The 14,614-nt window shown below is 54.2% G+C and overlaps 1 protein-coding gene across 1 annotated transcript in view; it reads right to left on the bottom strand.

The window, feature by feature from the left end:
- LOC140430128 (solute carrier family 28 member 3-like) overlaps positions 1–2,575 on the bottom strand; it is a 516,849-nt gene extending 514,274 nt beyond the window's left edge. Inside the window, exon 1 of the mRNA XM_072517641.1 lies at positions 2,480–2,575. Coding sequence (XP_072373742.1) covers positions 2,480–2,575 — 96 coding nt within the window. The remainder of the gene's footprint in view (positions 1–2,479) is intronic.
- Positions 2,576–14,614: the final 12,039 nt, after the last annotated feature.

The raw sequence follows: 14,614 nt of genomic DNA, 5'->3' as shown, positions 1-14,614 counted from the left end.
AGGTTTTGGTCATCATAAAAACTCAACCTGTACTCCTTGGACTTGGCCCACATTAATTGACCACGCCAATCTGGGTAGGCCAAGTGGGACTCAATTGAATTCCTCGTTGCATTTTGAAGACAGCCAGGTAACATGGTCTATCAGAATAATTGCGGCCTACACCAGATGGAACCGGCATCATTTACTCGGATTGCCCCACCGTGCACCAAACAGTACTCGATCAGCCCAACCTCCTTTGCTGGCAACTTGCCAGTCATCCAACAACTAGAGGAGCAAGGTGTGCTGGTAAAACCTCATAGTTCCTCCAACAGCCCCATATGGCCAGTACAGAAATCCAATGAGTCTTGGTGTCTGACCATCGATTATAGGAAGACCAACCAGTGTATTGATCAAAGGACACCTTTGGTAGCCGACCCCTCCACCATTTTTAATGCTCTAACACCAGAACATAAATGGTTCTCGATAATAGATATGGCGAATGGATTTTGGTCAGTATCATTGGCACCTGAGGTTCGACCGTGGTTCGCCTTTACTGTCCAACAGCAACTGTACAATAACCACAGGGTTTTCACACCAGCCTTATGGTATTTCACATGGTCTTACAAAGCCTTTTGAGAAAGTTACCTACCATGCATTCCACGGTTGTCCAGTACGTGGATGACATTCTGTTGGCATCCAACACAGAAAAACAATACGAACAAGACTTGCGTGTCATGCTGGACCACCCCACCTGAGAGGACACAAAGCCAGCATTGCTAAAGTACAAATTGCCCAACAAGAGATTGTGTACCTGGGACAAAAGATTTCAAAGGAAAGAGAGAACTTACCCAGGATAGAACCACAGCCATTCAGATAGCCAAACAGCCCACTACTATACAAGAGCTCAGATCCTTTTTGTGTTTGTGTAGCTTTAACCAAAATTGGATTGACTCCTACACACAGCTGGCTCAGCCATTGGATGACCTTGTAAAGGGGAAGCGAAAATCTAAAGAAGTCATTGCCCTCACAGGAGAAGAACTGGAGGCCTTCACAAATCTAAAAAAGGCCTTGTATTCAGCACCAGTTCTGGGAATCCCGGCAATGGGAAGCCATTTACCTTGTTTGTCCATGAGAAAGAAGGATACCTGACAGCAATACTGGCACAAGAATATGGGGATCAACAGAGACCCATTGGGTTCTATTCGGGAAAACTGTGCAGTGGCCCTCAGATGGGGGAGAGCCATGGAAGCCATGTGTCAGGTTGTAATGGCCACTGCGGATCCAGTCCTGGACCAAAAGCTAACTGTCAAGTGCCCCCATGTTGCACATATTTTTCTGTCTCTGAACACAGCATCCCAGGTGGATAATATGGACAGCGATCCTGGGAGCCTCCAATCTCCACATTGTCTGGGCTAGCCCGGTGAACCCATCATCTATGCTCCTGCTTCCCGAGGAGCGGAGCATGATTGTGTGGAGATCATGAACGAAATAAAGTAATCAAGGTTGGCAGCAGAGGAACCATTGCACAACCTAGACCTGGTCCTATTTACAGACGGCTCGTCTTTTGTTGACAATGGTATCCGGAAAGCAGGATGGGCAGTCACAAGCATACACGAGATTGTGGCAAAGGGTTGTCTGCCCTCAGCGACGTCAGCCCTACAGGCTGAATTACAGGCCCTGGCGGGGGCATGGCGGATAGCAAAAGGACAGACGGCAAACATCTATACAGACTCAAGGTACAGCTGTGGAGTTGCTCATGACTTTGGCCAGTTATGGCGGAGAAGAAGATTTCTCACTGCCGCCGGTACACCTATCCGAAATGGGAAAGAGATATGAGACTTACTAGAGGCGATACAACTACCCTGCAAAGTGTCCATTTTGAAGTGCAAGGCCCATACAAAGGAAAATACAACAGAAAACACGGAAAATTCCCGTACCAGCCTCCCCGAACAGGAACCGGAATGTGGTGACTGGGGGCTTTTCACAGTAACTTCATTTGAAGCCTACTTGTGACAATGAGCAATTTTCATTTCAGAAGCACAAGGAAAAGCCCTAGCTGACAAGGCAACCAAAGAAGCCACCTCACAACCTCTCCAGAGGAATCAACAAAAACATGCAAAGTGGGAGCAATCAGTCTAACTCGACAATGCAAGGCGACTGCTCTCAAGAGGAAAAGTGGACATGGATTGAGGCAGAAATTAAGTTATGTGATGAAGGCATGTGAAGACAAACAGGTATCGACAAGCCAGTCACGTCACAAGCACTGATGCCCTATTTAGCTCAACAGATCCATTCATGGGGGCCCCGCAACAAATAATGGCACGGGTGGAAACCGTTCCAACTGAAAGGGCCACAGCCAATCACACGGCCAAAGTCCTGTATAAGGATTACATTCCCCGATGGGGAGTCCCGCCCAGCATTGACTCTGACCAGGGTACTCACTTTACAGGTGCTGTCTGCCAAGAAATCTGTAGATTACTAAACATTACCTGGGACTTACATTGTCCTCTTTACTCACAATCGTCAGGGCAAGTGGAACAAATGAACAGAACTCTGAAACAACAACATCCCAAACATCATCAGGAAGGAATGCCATGGCCCCAGGCACTTTCAATAGTCCTGTGCAGTATGAGGCAACTCCTAATAGAACTACGGGTCTGAGTCCATTTGAAATTGTAACAGGGAGACCCATGTCCCTGCCAGGAACCATTGATTTGCGAAAAGCCGATTGTCACTTGATGAGTGATGCCTCATTAGAATATTGTCAGAATCTAACAAATGCTATTAGTTTTGCTTGTCAACAGGTATCGACAGCCTGGGGGGGGGGGTATCCACCAGAAAGAGGACACAACATCGTCCCTGGAGTTTGGGTTGATGTGAAGAAAGTATCTAAAGAACCTCTAGATGCTAAGTGGGAAGGACCCTATCAAGTGCTACTAACCACCCAAGCATCTGTTAAAGTCCAGGGGAAGAAAGCTTGGATTCACGCATCTCAGGTTAACGAGCACACTGTGGTTAAAACTCCTGGGCTGGATTCTCCGTTTCTGAGACTAAGTGTTGACACCAGCGGAGCATGTGTGGACTTTTACGACAGAAAAATCGGCGCCACACCTGCACCGATTCCGATACCATTTAATGGACTAGCACCGGCGCCATGTGGAACACAATCAATTCCACTAAAAAGGGTTCCGGATTCATCGGGTCCGCAATTGTCACTCATGAGGCAGACAAACCGCAGCCGCACATAAACGATCCTTCCCCACACACACACCGTCCCAGCCAACAGGGTGGCTGGAAGGAAGCAGCGACACGGTTCAGAGACATTGAGCTAGAGACCCTCCTGGACGCGGTGGAGGAGAGGCAGATGACCCTAAATCAGGGCCTGGGAGGAAGGCTTCCAGGCACCGCCATTCGCCGTGCCTGGGCGCAGGTGTCAGAGGCAGTCCGCATCGTGGGCAACGTCGTTCGGACCGGCATCCAGTACAGGATAAAACTGCACAATCTCCTCAGGGCGGCCAAGGTGAGTTGGCAGCACCATGCCCCTGGCACGAAACCCACTCCCACACACCCGTAACTCCCCGCTCCCCCCCAGGGGACAGCCAAATCACCACCCTGCCCCACATGCCAGCTGCCATGGTTGGCTGACCTGGCCACTGAGGCCGCCAGCTACCCACTCCCTGGGCTGCATGCATTGGACTGCCTAAAAGTTTTGTTTTATGTGTCCCCGGCCCCCCCCAAAGGGAAGGCCGCGCATAACCGCTGGGAGCCTGAGGGGGACCACCAGACCTGCGGCCCCTCAGCTTGGCTGAGCAGAGGACCCTGAACGTGGCCGGCGGCCCAGAGGAGAGGGAGGCCGCCGGGATGGAGTGCGGTCACGGGCGAAGAAGTGAGACCCCGCTGAGTTGCTGTTCCTCATGACACGTGTGTTGAGACTCCCCTCACCCTCATCCCCACACCCACACCACCCTCACCCACCACCATCCTCACACCCACACCACCCTCATCCCCTCCACCCCGCACCGCCACACCATCCTCGCCCTCGACCACCGACCAACCTACCCCCACTCACTCTCCCCCCCCCTCCCTCCCCCCCCCGGCCCGTGGTCTAATCATACATGTCGACTTGTGTTTTGCAGGACTTGCTGGAGATGGGGAGGGTCCATCCAGTGTCCTCCGCCCCCAGCCAGTGCCAGAGACGGTGCCCCCAGGACAGCCGAGCACTGACGGGGAGAGCAGCCCGGAGATCAGCCCTCTGTCTGAGACTCAGGCCTCAGGACACCCCAGAGCTCGGGTCAGAGGATGACTGTGATTTCAACAGCGGTCTCCAGCACCCTCCGCCATCATAGAGACCCTCAGTCGGTTGGACACTTTAGTGAAGAGGCTCCTGGGACACTATCTGGTGCACACCACACAGCTGATCCGGTACAGCAGGTGGCAGTAGGAGCACCCATGGGGCCGGACGGTTGGAGGACCGGCCGACCCCAGGAACTAGCTTGCGTCCTGACGAGTCCCGAGCTTCTGAAACATCTAGTCCCAGCCACAGTGTAGATGGAATTAGAAGGCAAGACACCACAAGAGGGGATGTCGACGAGCATCCAGCACCTGCATGCCACCCAGGCCGACACCGCACGGGAGACGTCCACAATGGAGGCATTGGGGGCGACAGGTTCGGCTATGGATCAGCGAGTCCAAGGCCTGGGGCATTCTGTGCAGGCGGTGGCCAAGGTCCAGGATAGAGCTGCCCTCTCACAGGCAGTCCTGTGCCAGTGACACCTGGACATTGCAGCGGCCTCCAGGACTGGCATCGCCAGGTGGCGGGGTCGCCTCAGGGGTGGCTCCTCTCGCACCCCCATCCCATGGAGTAACCCGGGGGCCATTGGGCACCCCGAGGGAGAAGAAAGTGATGGGGCCTGTACCGGTGACTCCCGCAAGGGAGGTATGGGAACATCGCAGCAACTCGGACCCCCCCCCCCCCCCACCCTCCTGTCCCTGGCGCATCTGGTGGGCAGCAGGCAGAACAGGGTGGCATCATGCCTCCTGGGTCACCCGAGTTGCAGACAGGCCCAACCAGGAGATGTGCACCTCAGACCATCAATCGGTCCTCTGATGGTTGTGAAGGGTGGGCTGGCTGGAGGTGGGGGGGGGGGGGGGGGGGGGGCTGGTGCAGGCCCTGTGTGTGGACCGTGCTCCTCCCCCATCCCACCCCCGCACCACCACCACCTCCACCCCAGAGATTCAGTGCAACCTTGAGATGGAATGGCCAGCCTGCATGCAGGCATCAACCAGGTGGAAGGTGCTACTGTGGGCGTGAGTCAGACGTTGTCGTACAATGTGGAGCACCAGAGCTCATTGAAGATCATCATCTTGCATCCCATGGACCCGACCGCTGTTATTGACAACCCAGGACCCCCAGCTCGTAGCACCGCAGGTATGTATAACAGAGGGGGTGAGCATGCGGGCGGTTTGCTGGTGTGGGAGGTAAGTGGGTGTGGGTCTGGGATGTGGTGTCCACGGCGTTCGCCAGCAACCATCCCCACCTCCCCCTCCAAGTCGGTGAACTGTGTCGCGATCAGAGCGTCCTGTGCACTGGTCCTGGCAATGGCGTTGTGCAGCCTCCCGTGCCTGCCTGGGCCCCAGGACCTGCTCATCATCCCCATCCCCTGCATTCTCCTTGTCAGACAAGGCCTGCCCTTCCTCCTCATTCGCCTCCTCCAGCACATCGGCCCTCTGCTATGCGATGTTGTGGAAGATGCAGCAGGCCGCCAGTGTGGCTGCCACCTGCCCCTCTGCAGCCTGCTCAGCTGCTGCCCACTCCGCTGCTGCAGCTTCCACCTCCTCTTCGAGCAGCTCCCACTCATACGGCCGCAGGGCATCCCGCAGAGCAAAACAACCATTGCTGGTCGAATTCCAAATTGTCTGTAGGGGGTGAAAGGCCAACATGTTAGCATGGAGCATACTCCCATGCCCAACCAGGTTCGACGGGCTACATGGTGGCCCCAGTTGGCAGTGCGGGCTCCGTACCCGCATGTTCCCCCACCTCCCCACACACACGCACACCCTCACCCCTGCACCATCACTGGCCGGCACCATGGGGAGTGGGCACACCCATACGGCCGGTGTTACTGTTTAGAACCAGGGACCAGGGTAGGTGGTCAGTGGGTGCACAGCAAGATGGCCGCCCTAATGGCACCACCCCAGTCCTGTGGCGAGGTCACCCCGGCCACTCATCCTGTTCCCCCCCCCCACCTCCCTCAGCCCTGGCAGGCCCCCCCACCCCCACCCCAACCAGCACGTCCAGTGTCCAGGCCCCGCAGCCCGCAGTCACTCCTCTCTTTGTCCTTGTGGTAGTCACCACTGTTTGTATAATACGCGTATTAGAGGTAAGGCTCCTGTACTACAGGTACGGGGGTAGATCCCTGCCTGCTGGCTCCACCCAGTAGGCGGAGTATAAATGTGTGTGCTCACCGAGCTGCTGCCATTTCGGTAGCAGCTGCAGGAGGCAACACATCTCTGCTTAATAAAGCCTCGATTACCCTCTACTCTCGTCTCGTAATTGATAGTGCATCAATTTATTAAGCAGAGATTTTACAGCGATGGACTTACGCATCAAGCCAGATCACCTACAGCTGCACCCTCAAGCAGACAATGCCACGTCGGCCTTCGACCATTGGCTAGCTTGCTTTGAAGCCTACATCGGATCAGCGACAGAACAACCCTCAGAAGCACAGAAACCCCAGATCCTGTACTCACGGGTGAGCTCTGATATTTTTCCCCTTATCCGAGATGCGCTCAATTACACTGAGGCCATGGCGCTTCTGAACGGGAACTACATCCGGCCGATCAACAAACTCTATGCCTGGCACCTCATGTCCACGCGGCAACAACTCCCCGGTGAGTCATTGGATGATTTTGGGCGTGCCCTGCACATCCTGGCAAGGAACTGCGATTGCCAGGCAATTTCGGCCGTTGAACATACTGAACTTGTAATCAGGGACGCTTTCGCTACGGGCATGCGATCGGCATACATCCACCAGCGCCTCTTAGAAGGGGGTACGCTCGACCATGCAGCGACCAAGCAACTCGCGACCTCACTAACGGTAGCCTCCCGTAATGTACAATTGTACGCCCCCGACTGCACGGTGCCCCTCTCATGGACATCATGGGCCCCACCAGCAGCTGCCCCGAGCCAACCCCAAGCCTGCGCCGCGCGGCAGCCAGCCAACCCCGGGGACCCAAGTGTTATTTCTGCGGGCAGACAAAGCACCCCCGGCAGCGCTGCCTGGCGCAAAGTGCAATCTGCAAGACCTGCGGGAAGAAGGGACATTTCACTGCGGTGTGCCAGGCCCGGTCGATCACCGCTGTATTCAAGCCCATTGTTCCTGCACCCCCCACGTGCGACCCCTGGGCGCCGCCATTTTCGTCCCCGCAGCCCACGTGCGGCCCATGGGCGCCACCATCTTCCCCCCCCCATCAGACCTCATGCGGCCCGTGGGCGCCACCATCTTTAACGCCGCCTGCCATGTGGGCACCGCCATCTTCGGCGTCATTTTGGACGGCATCTCAGGACCACTGCTCGTCGGGCACCTCATCTGGCCGCTCATCGCCCGCCACTGCCGACGACCAGCCCGGAGCCTACCAACACCAGCCGCAACTCACCTCCATCACGCTCGACCAGTCCCGGCTGCACAACCTCGCAACCGCGACGATGACGGTGAAAGTCGATGGCCACAAGACACCTTGCTTTCTCGACTCCGGGAACACGGAGAGCTTCATCCACCCCGATACGGTAAGGCACTGCTCCCTCGCGGTTTTCCCCGTTACCTAGAGAATCTCCTTGGCCTCCGGATCCCACTCCGTGGAGATCCGGGGGTACTGCACCACCACCCTCACCGTTCAGTGAGTAGAGTTCAGCAACTTCCGGCTCTACGTCCTCCCCAACCTCTGCACTGCCTTGCTACTCGGCCTGGACTTCCAATGCAACCTCCAAAGTTCGGCGGACCCCTACCATCCCTCACCGTATGCGGCCTCACGACCCTTAAGGTCGACCCACCTTCCCTGTTTGCAAACCTCACCCCGGATTGCAAACCCGTCGTCACCAGTAGCAGACGGTACAGTGCCCAGGACAGGACCTTCATCAGGTCGGAGGTCCAGCGGCTACTGCGGAAAGGCATCATTGAGGCCAGCAACAGCCCCTGGAGAGCCCAAGTGGTAGTTGTAAAGACTGGGAAGAAACACAGGATGGTTGTTGACTACAGTCAGACCATCAATCGGTAAACGCAGCGCAACGCGTACCCCCTCCCACGCATATCTGATATGGTCAATCAGATTGCACAGTACCGGGTCTTCTCTACAGTGGACCTGAAATCTGCCTACCACCAGCTCCCTATCCACAAGGCGGACCGCCAATACACTGCGTTCGAAGCAGACGGCCGCCTTTACCACTTCCTTAGGGTTCCTTTCAGCATCACTAATGGAGTCTCGGTCTTCCAACGGGAGATGGACCGAATGGTTGACCGGTACGGACTGCGGGCCACCTTCCCGTACCTAGATAACGTCACCATCTGCGGCCACAACCAGCAGGACCACGGTGCTAACCTTTTCAAATTTCTCCACACCGCCAAACTCCTGAACCTCACGTATAACAAGGAGAAGTGCGTGTTCAGCACCAACCGCTTGGCCACCCTTGGCTATGTTGTGCAAAAGAGTTCTAGGGCCCGACCCCGACCGCATGCGCCCCCCTCATGGAACTCCCCCTCCCCCACTGCCCCAAGGCCCTCAAACGATGCCCGGGTTTCTTCGCCTATTATGCCCAGTGGGTCCCTAACGATGCAGACAAGGCCCGCCCACTCATCCACTCCACAGTTTTCCTCCTGACAGCTGAGGCCCACCAGACCTTCAACCGTATCAAGGCTGACATCGCAAAGGCCGCGATGCACGCAGTCGATGAGACCCTCCCTTTTCAGGTCGAGAGCGATGCATCAGACGTTGCTCTGGCCGCCATCCTCAACCAGGCAGGCAGACCCGTGGCATTCTTTTCCCACACCCTCCATGCCTCCAAAATTCAGCACTCCTCTGTCGAAAAGGAGGCCTGAGCCATCGTAGAAGCTGTGCGGCATTGGAGGCATTACTTGGCCGGCAGGAGATTCAGTCTCGTCACTGACCAACGGTCGGTTGCCTTCATGTTCAATAATACACAGCGGGGCAAGATCAAAAATGATAAAATCTTAAAATGGAGGATCGAGCTCTCCACCTACAATTACGAGATTTTGTATCGCCCCGGTAAGCTCAACGATGCCCTATCCCGAGGTACATGTACCAGCGTACAAGTGGACCGACTCCGGGCCCTACACGATGGTCTCGGTCACCCAGGGGTCACCAGGTTCATTCACTTCATAAAGGCCCGCAACCTGCCCTATCCATTGCGGTAGTCAGGGCGGTCACCAAAGACTGCCAGGTCTGCGCGGAGTGCAAACCGCACTTCTACCGGCCAGACCGTGCACACCTGGTGAAGGTCTCCCATCCCTTTGAACGCTTCAGCATGGACTTCAAAGGACCCCTCCCCTCCTCCGACCAAAACACGTACTTCCTGAACGTGGTCGATGAATACTCCAGATTCCCCTACGCCATCCCATGCCCTGATATGACGTCTGCCACAGTCACCAAAGCCCTCAACAGCATCTTCACCCTGTTTGGTTTCCCCGCTTACGTACATAGCGACCGGGGATCCTCCTTTATGAGTGATGAGCTATGTCAGTTCCTGCTCAGCAAGGGCATTGCCTCGACCAGGACGACCAGCTACAACCCCCGGGGAAACGGGCAGGTGGAGAGGGAGAACGGGACGGGTCTGGAAGACCGCCCTGCTGGCCTGACGGTCTAAAAATCTCCCGGTCTCCCGCTGGCAGGAGGTCCTCCCCTATGCACTCCACTCCATCCGATCGCTACTTTGCACTGCGACTAATGAAAGCCCCCATGAACGTCTCCTTGCCTTCCCTAGGAAGTCACCTCCGGGTTTTCGCTCCCAATGTGGCTGGCAGCTCCAGGACCCGTCCTCATCCGCAAGCACGTGCGGCTTCACAAGGGGGACCCGTTGGTCGAAAGGGGATAGCTGCTGCATGCGAACCCGCAGTACTCCTACGTTGCGTACCCTGACGGCCACCAAGACACAGTCTCCTTCAGGTACCTGGCACCAGCTGGTTCCCCACTCCCCCCTCCGATTGCCCCGGCGCCACCCATCCTCCCCCCAGCGCATCTCACTCCAGCCCCCACCCCAGGACGATCCGTCCTCACATTGGTTCCACCCAGGGATGAAGATGAAGACTACACGCTCCCGGAGTCACATGCGACCAAGCCGGCGCCTGCATCACCACCGGGACTGCGGCGCTCACAGCGGAGGATCCAGGCACCCGACCAGCTAAATTTGTAAACTTTCACCAAGATGTACACTTTTAAAATTCTCACATACCTGTAAATAGTTTTCCCACCACCCCGCTGGACTCCTTTTTTTCATCAGGGGTGAATGTGGTAGTCACCACTGTTTGTATAATACGTGTATTAGAGGTAATACGGTAAGGCTCCTGTACTACAGGTATGGGGGTAGATCCCTGCCTGCTGACTCTGCCCAGTAGGCGGAGTACAAATGTGTGTGCTCACCAAGCTGCTGCCATTTCGGTAGCAGCTGCAGGAGGCAACACATCTCTGCTTAATAAAGCCTCGATTACTCTCTACTCTCGTCTCGTCGCAATTGATAGTGCATCAGTCCTATCTCTTCTCCCTCTCTCTCAGCAGCCACCACGCCAGGTTCACGATTTTTAAAACCACAAGTGAACCGCGCCATCAGGAACTCGGGCCATCAGAGGCGGAGAATCATGGAGGCCCCAATACAAGGTCAGGCCCACTCATGAAATGCAAACCGCATTTAAACGCCACGCAGCACGCATCGCATTGACATCATTTTCAAGGTGCTGGAGAATTTGGATTTGTCGTCAAACTGGCGTCTACTGCGATTTTGGCATCGGAGGCTATTCTCCGCCCAATCGCATTTCCCAATTTCGGTGTAGGCCAACGGAGAATCCCGCCTCCATCTTTCAAAAAGGCAATTCTTATTTGCCAACATGTTTAACCATATTGTTTTATCTGTTTCAGTTTTTGAATTCCTTGCTTTCCCTTGACCACCCAATCCAGCTACGCTGGGCCCAGACGGCTTCCCAAGGAGCTAAATGTTAACACCTTCCTTTACGTGTTCTATACATATGCCAAAGATGCTAATCTCTTCAGCTGTTGGGTGTGTACTTACATTCCCATTTATTCCAAGGCATTCCCTTGAGACCCATCCCCTTTAACGCGTCCAAAGCGACTGAATGATCTATTTTCCAGAACATCTCCCACTCATTATCCTCCCACAAGAGGCAACCCCATGTGTAGGGGGTAGCTGCCTGATCGATGTAACTGGTAACATTGAAACATGGCCCTCAGTGGGTTATCATTCAACCGCTTTGTCAGGGTGGTACCAGTCCATTTACAATCGGAGCCATAGGCCCCCGTATATAGAACTTCCCACCACCTCGAGTCAGAGAGGATCCATATGCCTAACTAGCAAATGGTTAGGGGGCCAAGAGATAGGACACTGCAATTGCATTCATTATTTTGATGTGAGCAAGGTAGTGAAATGTATAAGTTACACGAGAGAACTATCACTAAGGGACGGTCAAAAGATGCCTCCCTATTGACAGGGCTTCGCAATTTCACCAGCGGAGGCAACTTCTCAGAGCGCTGGTATCCCGAGACAGTGGCCCATTTCGCCTCTTATAATGGTGCTTACTTTATTTGTGACCATAGGGCCTTTCCCTGGCTACCACGCTCTTGGACAGGATCTTGTTATTTGGGGTATGTCGTCCCCTTTATTTGCCAATCTAACTCTCTCAAAGGACCTCGGATGAGGCGCGCTATCATGGAGATGGAAAGATTCTTCTTCATTTTCATCCCTTTTTATGGAACCGCTAAGCTGGCAGGAGAGTCCATTAAGATGGCATCTATCCTGGAAAAGATGGGCAATGACACCTCTGAAGCCCTAGTTCAAATAAATGCAGAAATGGTAACTATTCGTATTGTGTCCCTGCAGAACCAAATGGCTCTGGACTATGTTCTTGCTGAAAAGGGTGTAACTTGTACTTTGGCAGAGCACATCCAAAAGGAGATTTAAAAATTCAAACACCTGACACCTTATGGAGTTGGGCATCTGGATGGCTGGGCTCGATGGGAACCACTTTAGTTCAAGGCTTAATCTTATTCGTCATGACCATTCTTGTTCTGTATTGTGTTTTAATGCTTATTAAGTGTTGCTGTAAACAATTAACCAAACCCGCTGCTACGGTCATCCCCCTTTGCCTAATAAGCATGCTTCCTATATTTAAAGGATTGTAACAGGTTAAATGGGTTGGCTATGCTAAATTACCCCTTCGTGTCTAAGGGTGTGGAGGTTAGGTGGGGATAGGGCAGGAGAGTGGGCCTAGGTAGGGTGCACTTTCAGACTGTCGGTGCCGGCTCAATGGGCCGAATGGCATCCTTCTGCACTGTAGTAATTCTATGGCAATGGTTTTCAAACTTTTTTGCCCAATATCCATTTTTGTTTTAATAAACATTTTATTGAGGTATTTTTTGGTATTATAACAACAACACTAAACAATGTACATGAAACTATAAACATAGTGCAAAAGCTGTCTCCCTCCCTTACAGGTCCCACCTTTATTAACCCCCTACTCTAAGCTAAACTAACACTCCCCTTCCCCCCACCCCCCCCCCTTCTGCTGACGATTAATTTTCCGCGAAGAAGTCGACGAACGGTTGCCACCTCCGGGCGAACCCTAACAGTGACCCTCTCAAGGCGAACTTGATTTTCTTCAAACAGAGAAAGTTAGCCATGTCCGATAGCCAGGTCTCCGACTTCGGAGGCTTTGAACCCTCCAAGCTAATAGCATCCGCCTCCAGGCTACCAGGGAAGCAAAGGCCAGAACGTCTGCCTCTTTCCCCTCCTGGATTCCCGGGTCTTCCGACACCCCGAAAGTCGCCACCTCTGGACTCAGCGCCACCCTTGTTTTTAACACCGTGGACATGACATCTGCAAACCCCTGCCAAAATCCCCTAAGCTTCGGACATGTCCAGAACATGTGGACATGGTTCGCTGGTCCTCCCGCACATATTGCACCCCAAAGAATCTGCTCATCCGGGCCACTGTCACGTGAGCTCGGTGAACAACCTTAAATTGTATCAGGCTGAGCCTGGCACATGTTGCGGATGCGTTGACTCTTCTCAACGCGTCCGCCCATAGACCATCCTCTATCTCTCCTTCCAGCTCCTCCTCCCACTTGCGCTTCAGCTCCTCGGTCTGCGTCTCCTCTGACCCCATGAGTTCCTTGTAAATGTCCGGGAAGCTCCCTTCTCCTACCCACCCTCTGGAAACTACCCTGTCCTGAATCCCCCTTAGCGGTAGGAGCAGGAAGGTTGACACCTGTTTACGTAGGAAGTCCCGCACCTGCAGATACCTGAATTTGTTTCACCTCGCCAACCCAAACTTCTCCTCCAGCGCCCTCATACTCGGAAAGCTCCCCTCTATAAACATATCCCCCATCCTCTCAATCTCTGCTCTCCGCCATATCCGGAACCCCCCATCCATACTTCCCGGGGCAAACCGGTGATTATTACAGATTGGGGACCAGACCGATGCTCCCTCTGCTCCCACATGTCTCCTCCATTGCCCCCTCTCAGGGCCGCCACCACCACGGGGCTGGTGGAGTACCGTGCCGGCAGGAACTGCAGAGGCGCAGTTAACAACGCCCCCAACTGGTGCCCTTGCATGAAGCCACCTCCATAAGCTTCCATGCCAACCCCTCCCCCACCACCCACTTCCTGACCATGACTATATTCGCCGCCCAGGAATAATTACTAAAATTTAGCAGCGCCAGCCCGCCCTCTCCCCGACTCCGCTCAAGCATTACCCTCCTTATCCACTGGGTCTAGCCTGCCCAAACAAAGCCAGAGATCACTTTGCTGACCCGATTAAAAAAGGACCGCGGAATAAAGATGGGGAGACATTGAAGCACAAACAGGAATCTTGGGAGGACCGTCATCTTCACCGTCTGCACCCTCCCAGTTAATGACAATGGGAGAACGTCCCATCTCAGAATATCAAAGAACAAAGAAATGTACAGCACAGGAACAGGCCCTTCGGCCCTCCAAGCCCGTGCCGACCATGCTGCCCGACTAAACTACAATCTTCTACACTTCCTGGGTCCGTATCCCTCTATTCCCATCCTATTCATCTATTTGTCAAGATGCCCCTTAAATGTCACTATCGTCTCTGCTTCCACCACCTCCTCCGGTAGCGAGTTCCAGGCACCCACTACCCTCTGTGTAAAAAACTTGCCTCGTACATCTACTCTAAACCTTGCCCCTCTCACCTTAAACCTATGCCCCCTAGTAATTGACCCCTCTACCCTGGGGAAAAGCCTCTGACTATCCACTCTGTCTATGCCCCTCATAATTTTGTAGACCTCTATCAGGTCACCCCTCAACCTCTGACGTTCCAGTGAGAACAAACCAAGTTTATTCAACCGCTCCTCATTGCTAATGCCCTCCATAC

This window comes from Scyliorhinus torazame, chromosome 9 (genome assembly GCF_047496885.1).
Source record: "Scyliorhinus torazame isolate Kashiwa2021f chromosome 9, sScyTor2.1, whole genome shotgun sequence".
In the NCBI taxonomy this organism is placed as follows: domain Eukaryota; kingdom Metazoa; phylum Chordata; class Chondrichthyes; order Carcharhiniformes; family Scyliorhinidae; genus Scyliorhinus; species Scyliorhinus torazame.
This window is presented reverse-complemented; position numbering and strand designations above follow the sequence as displayed.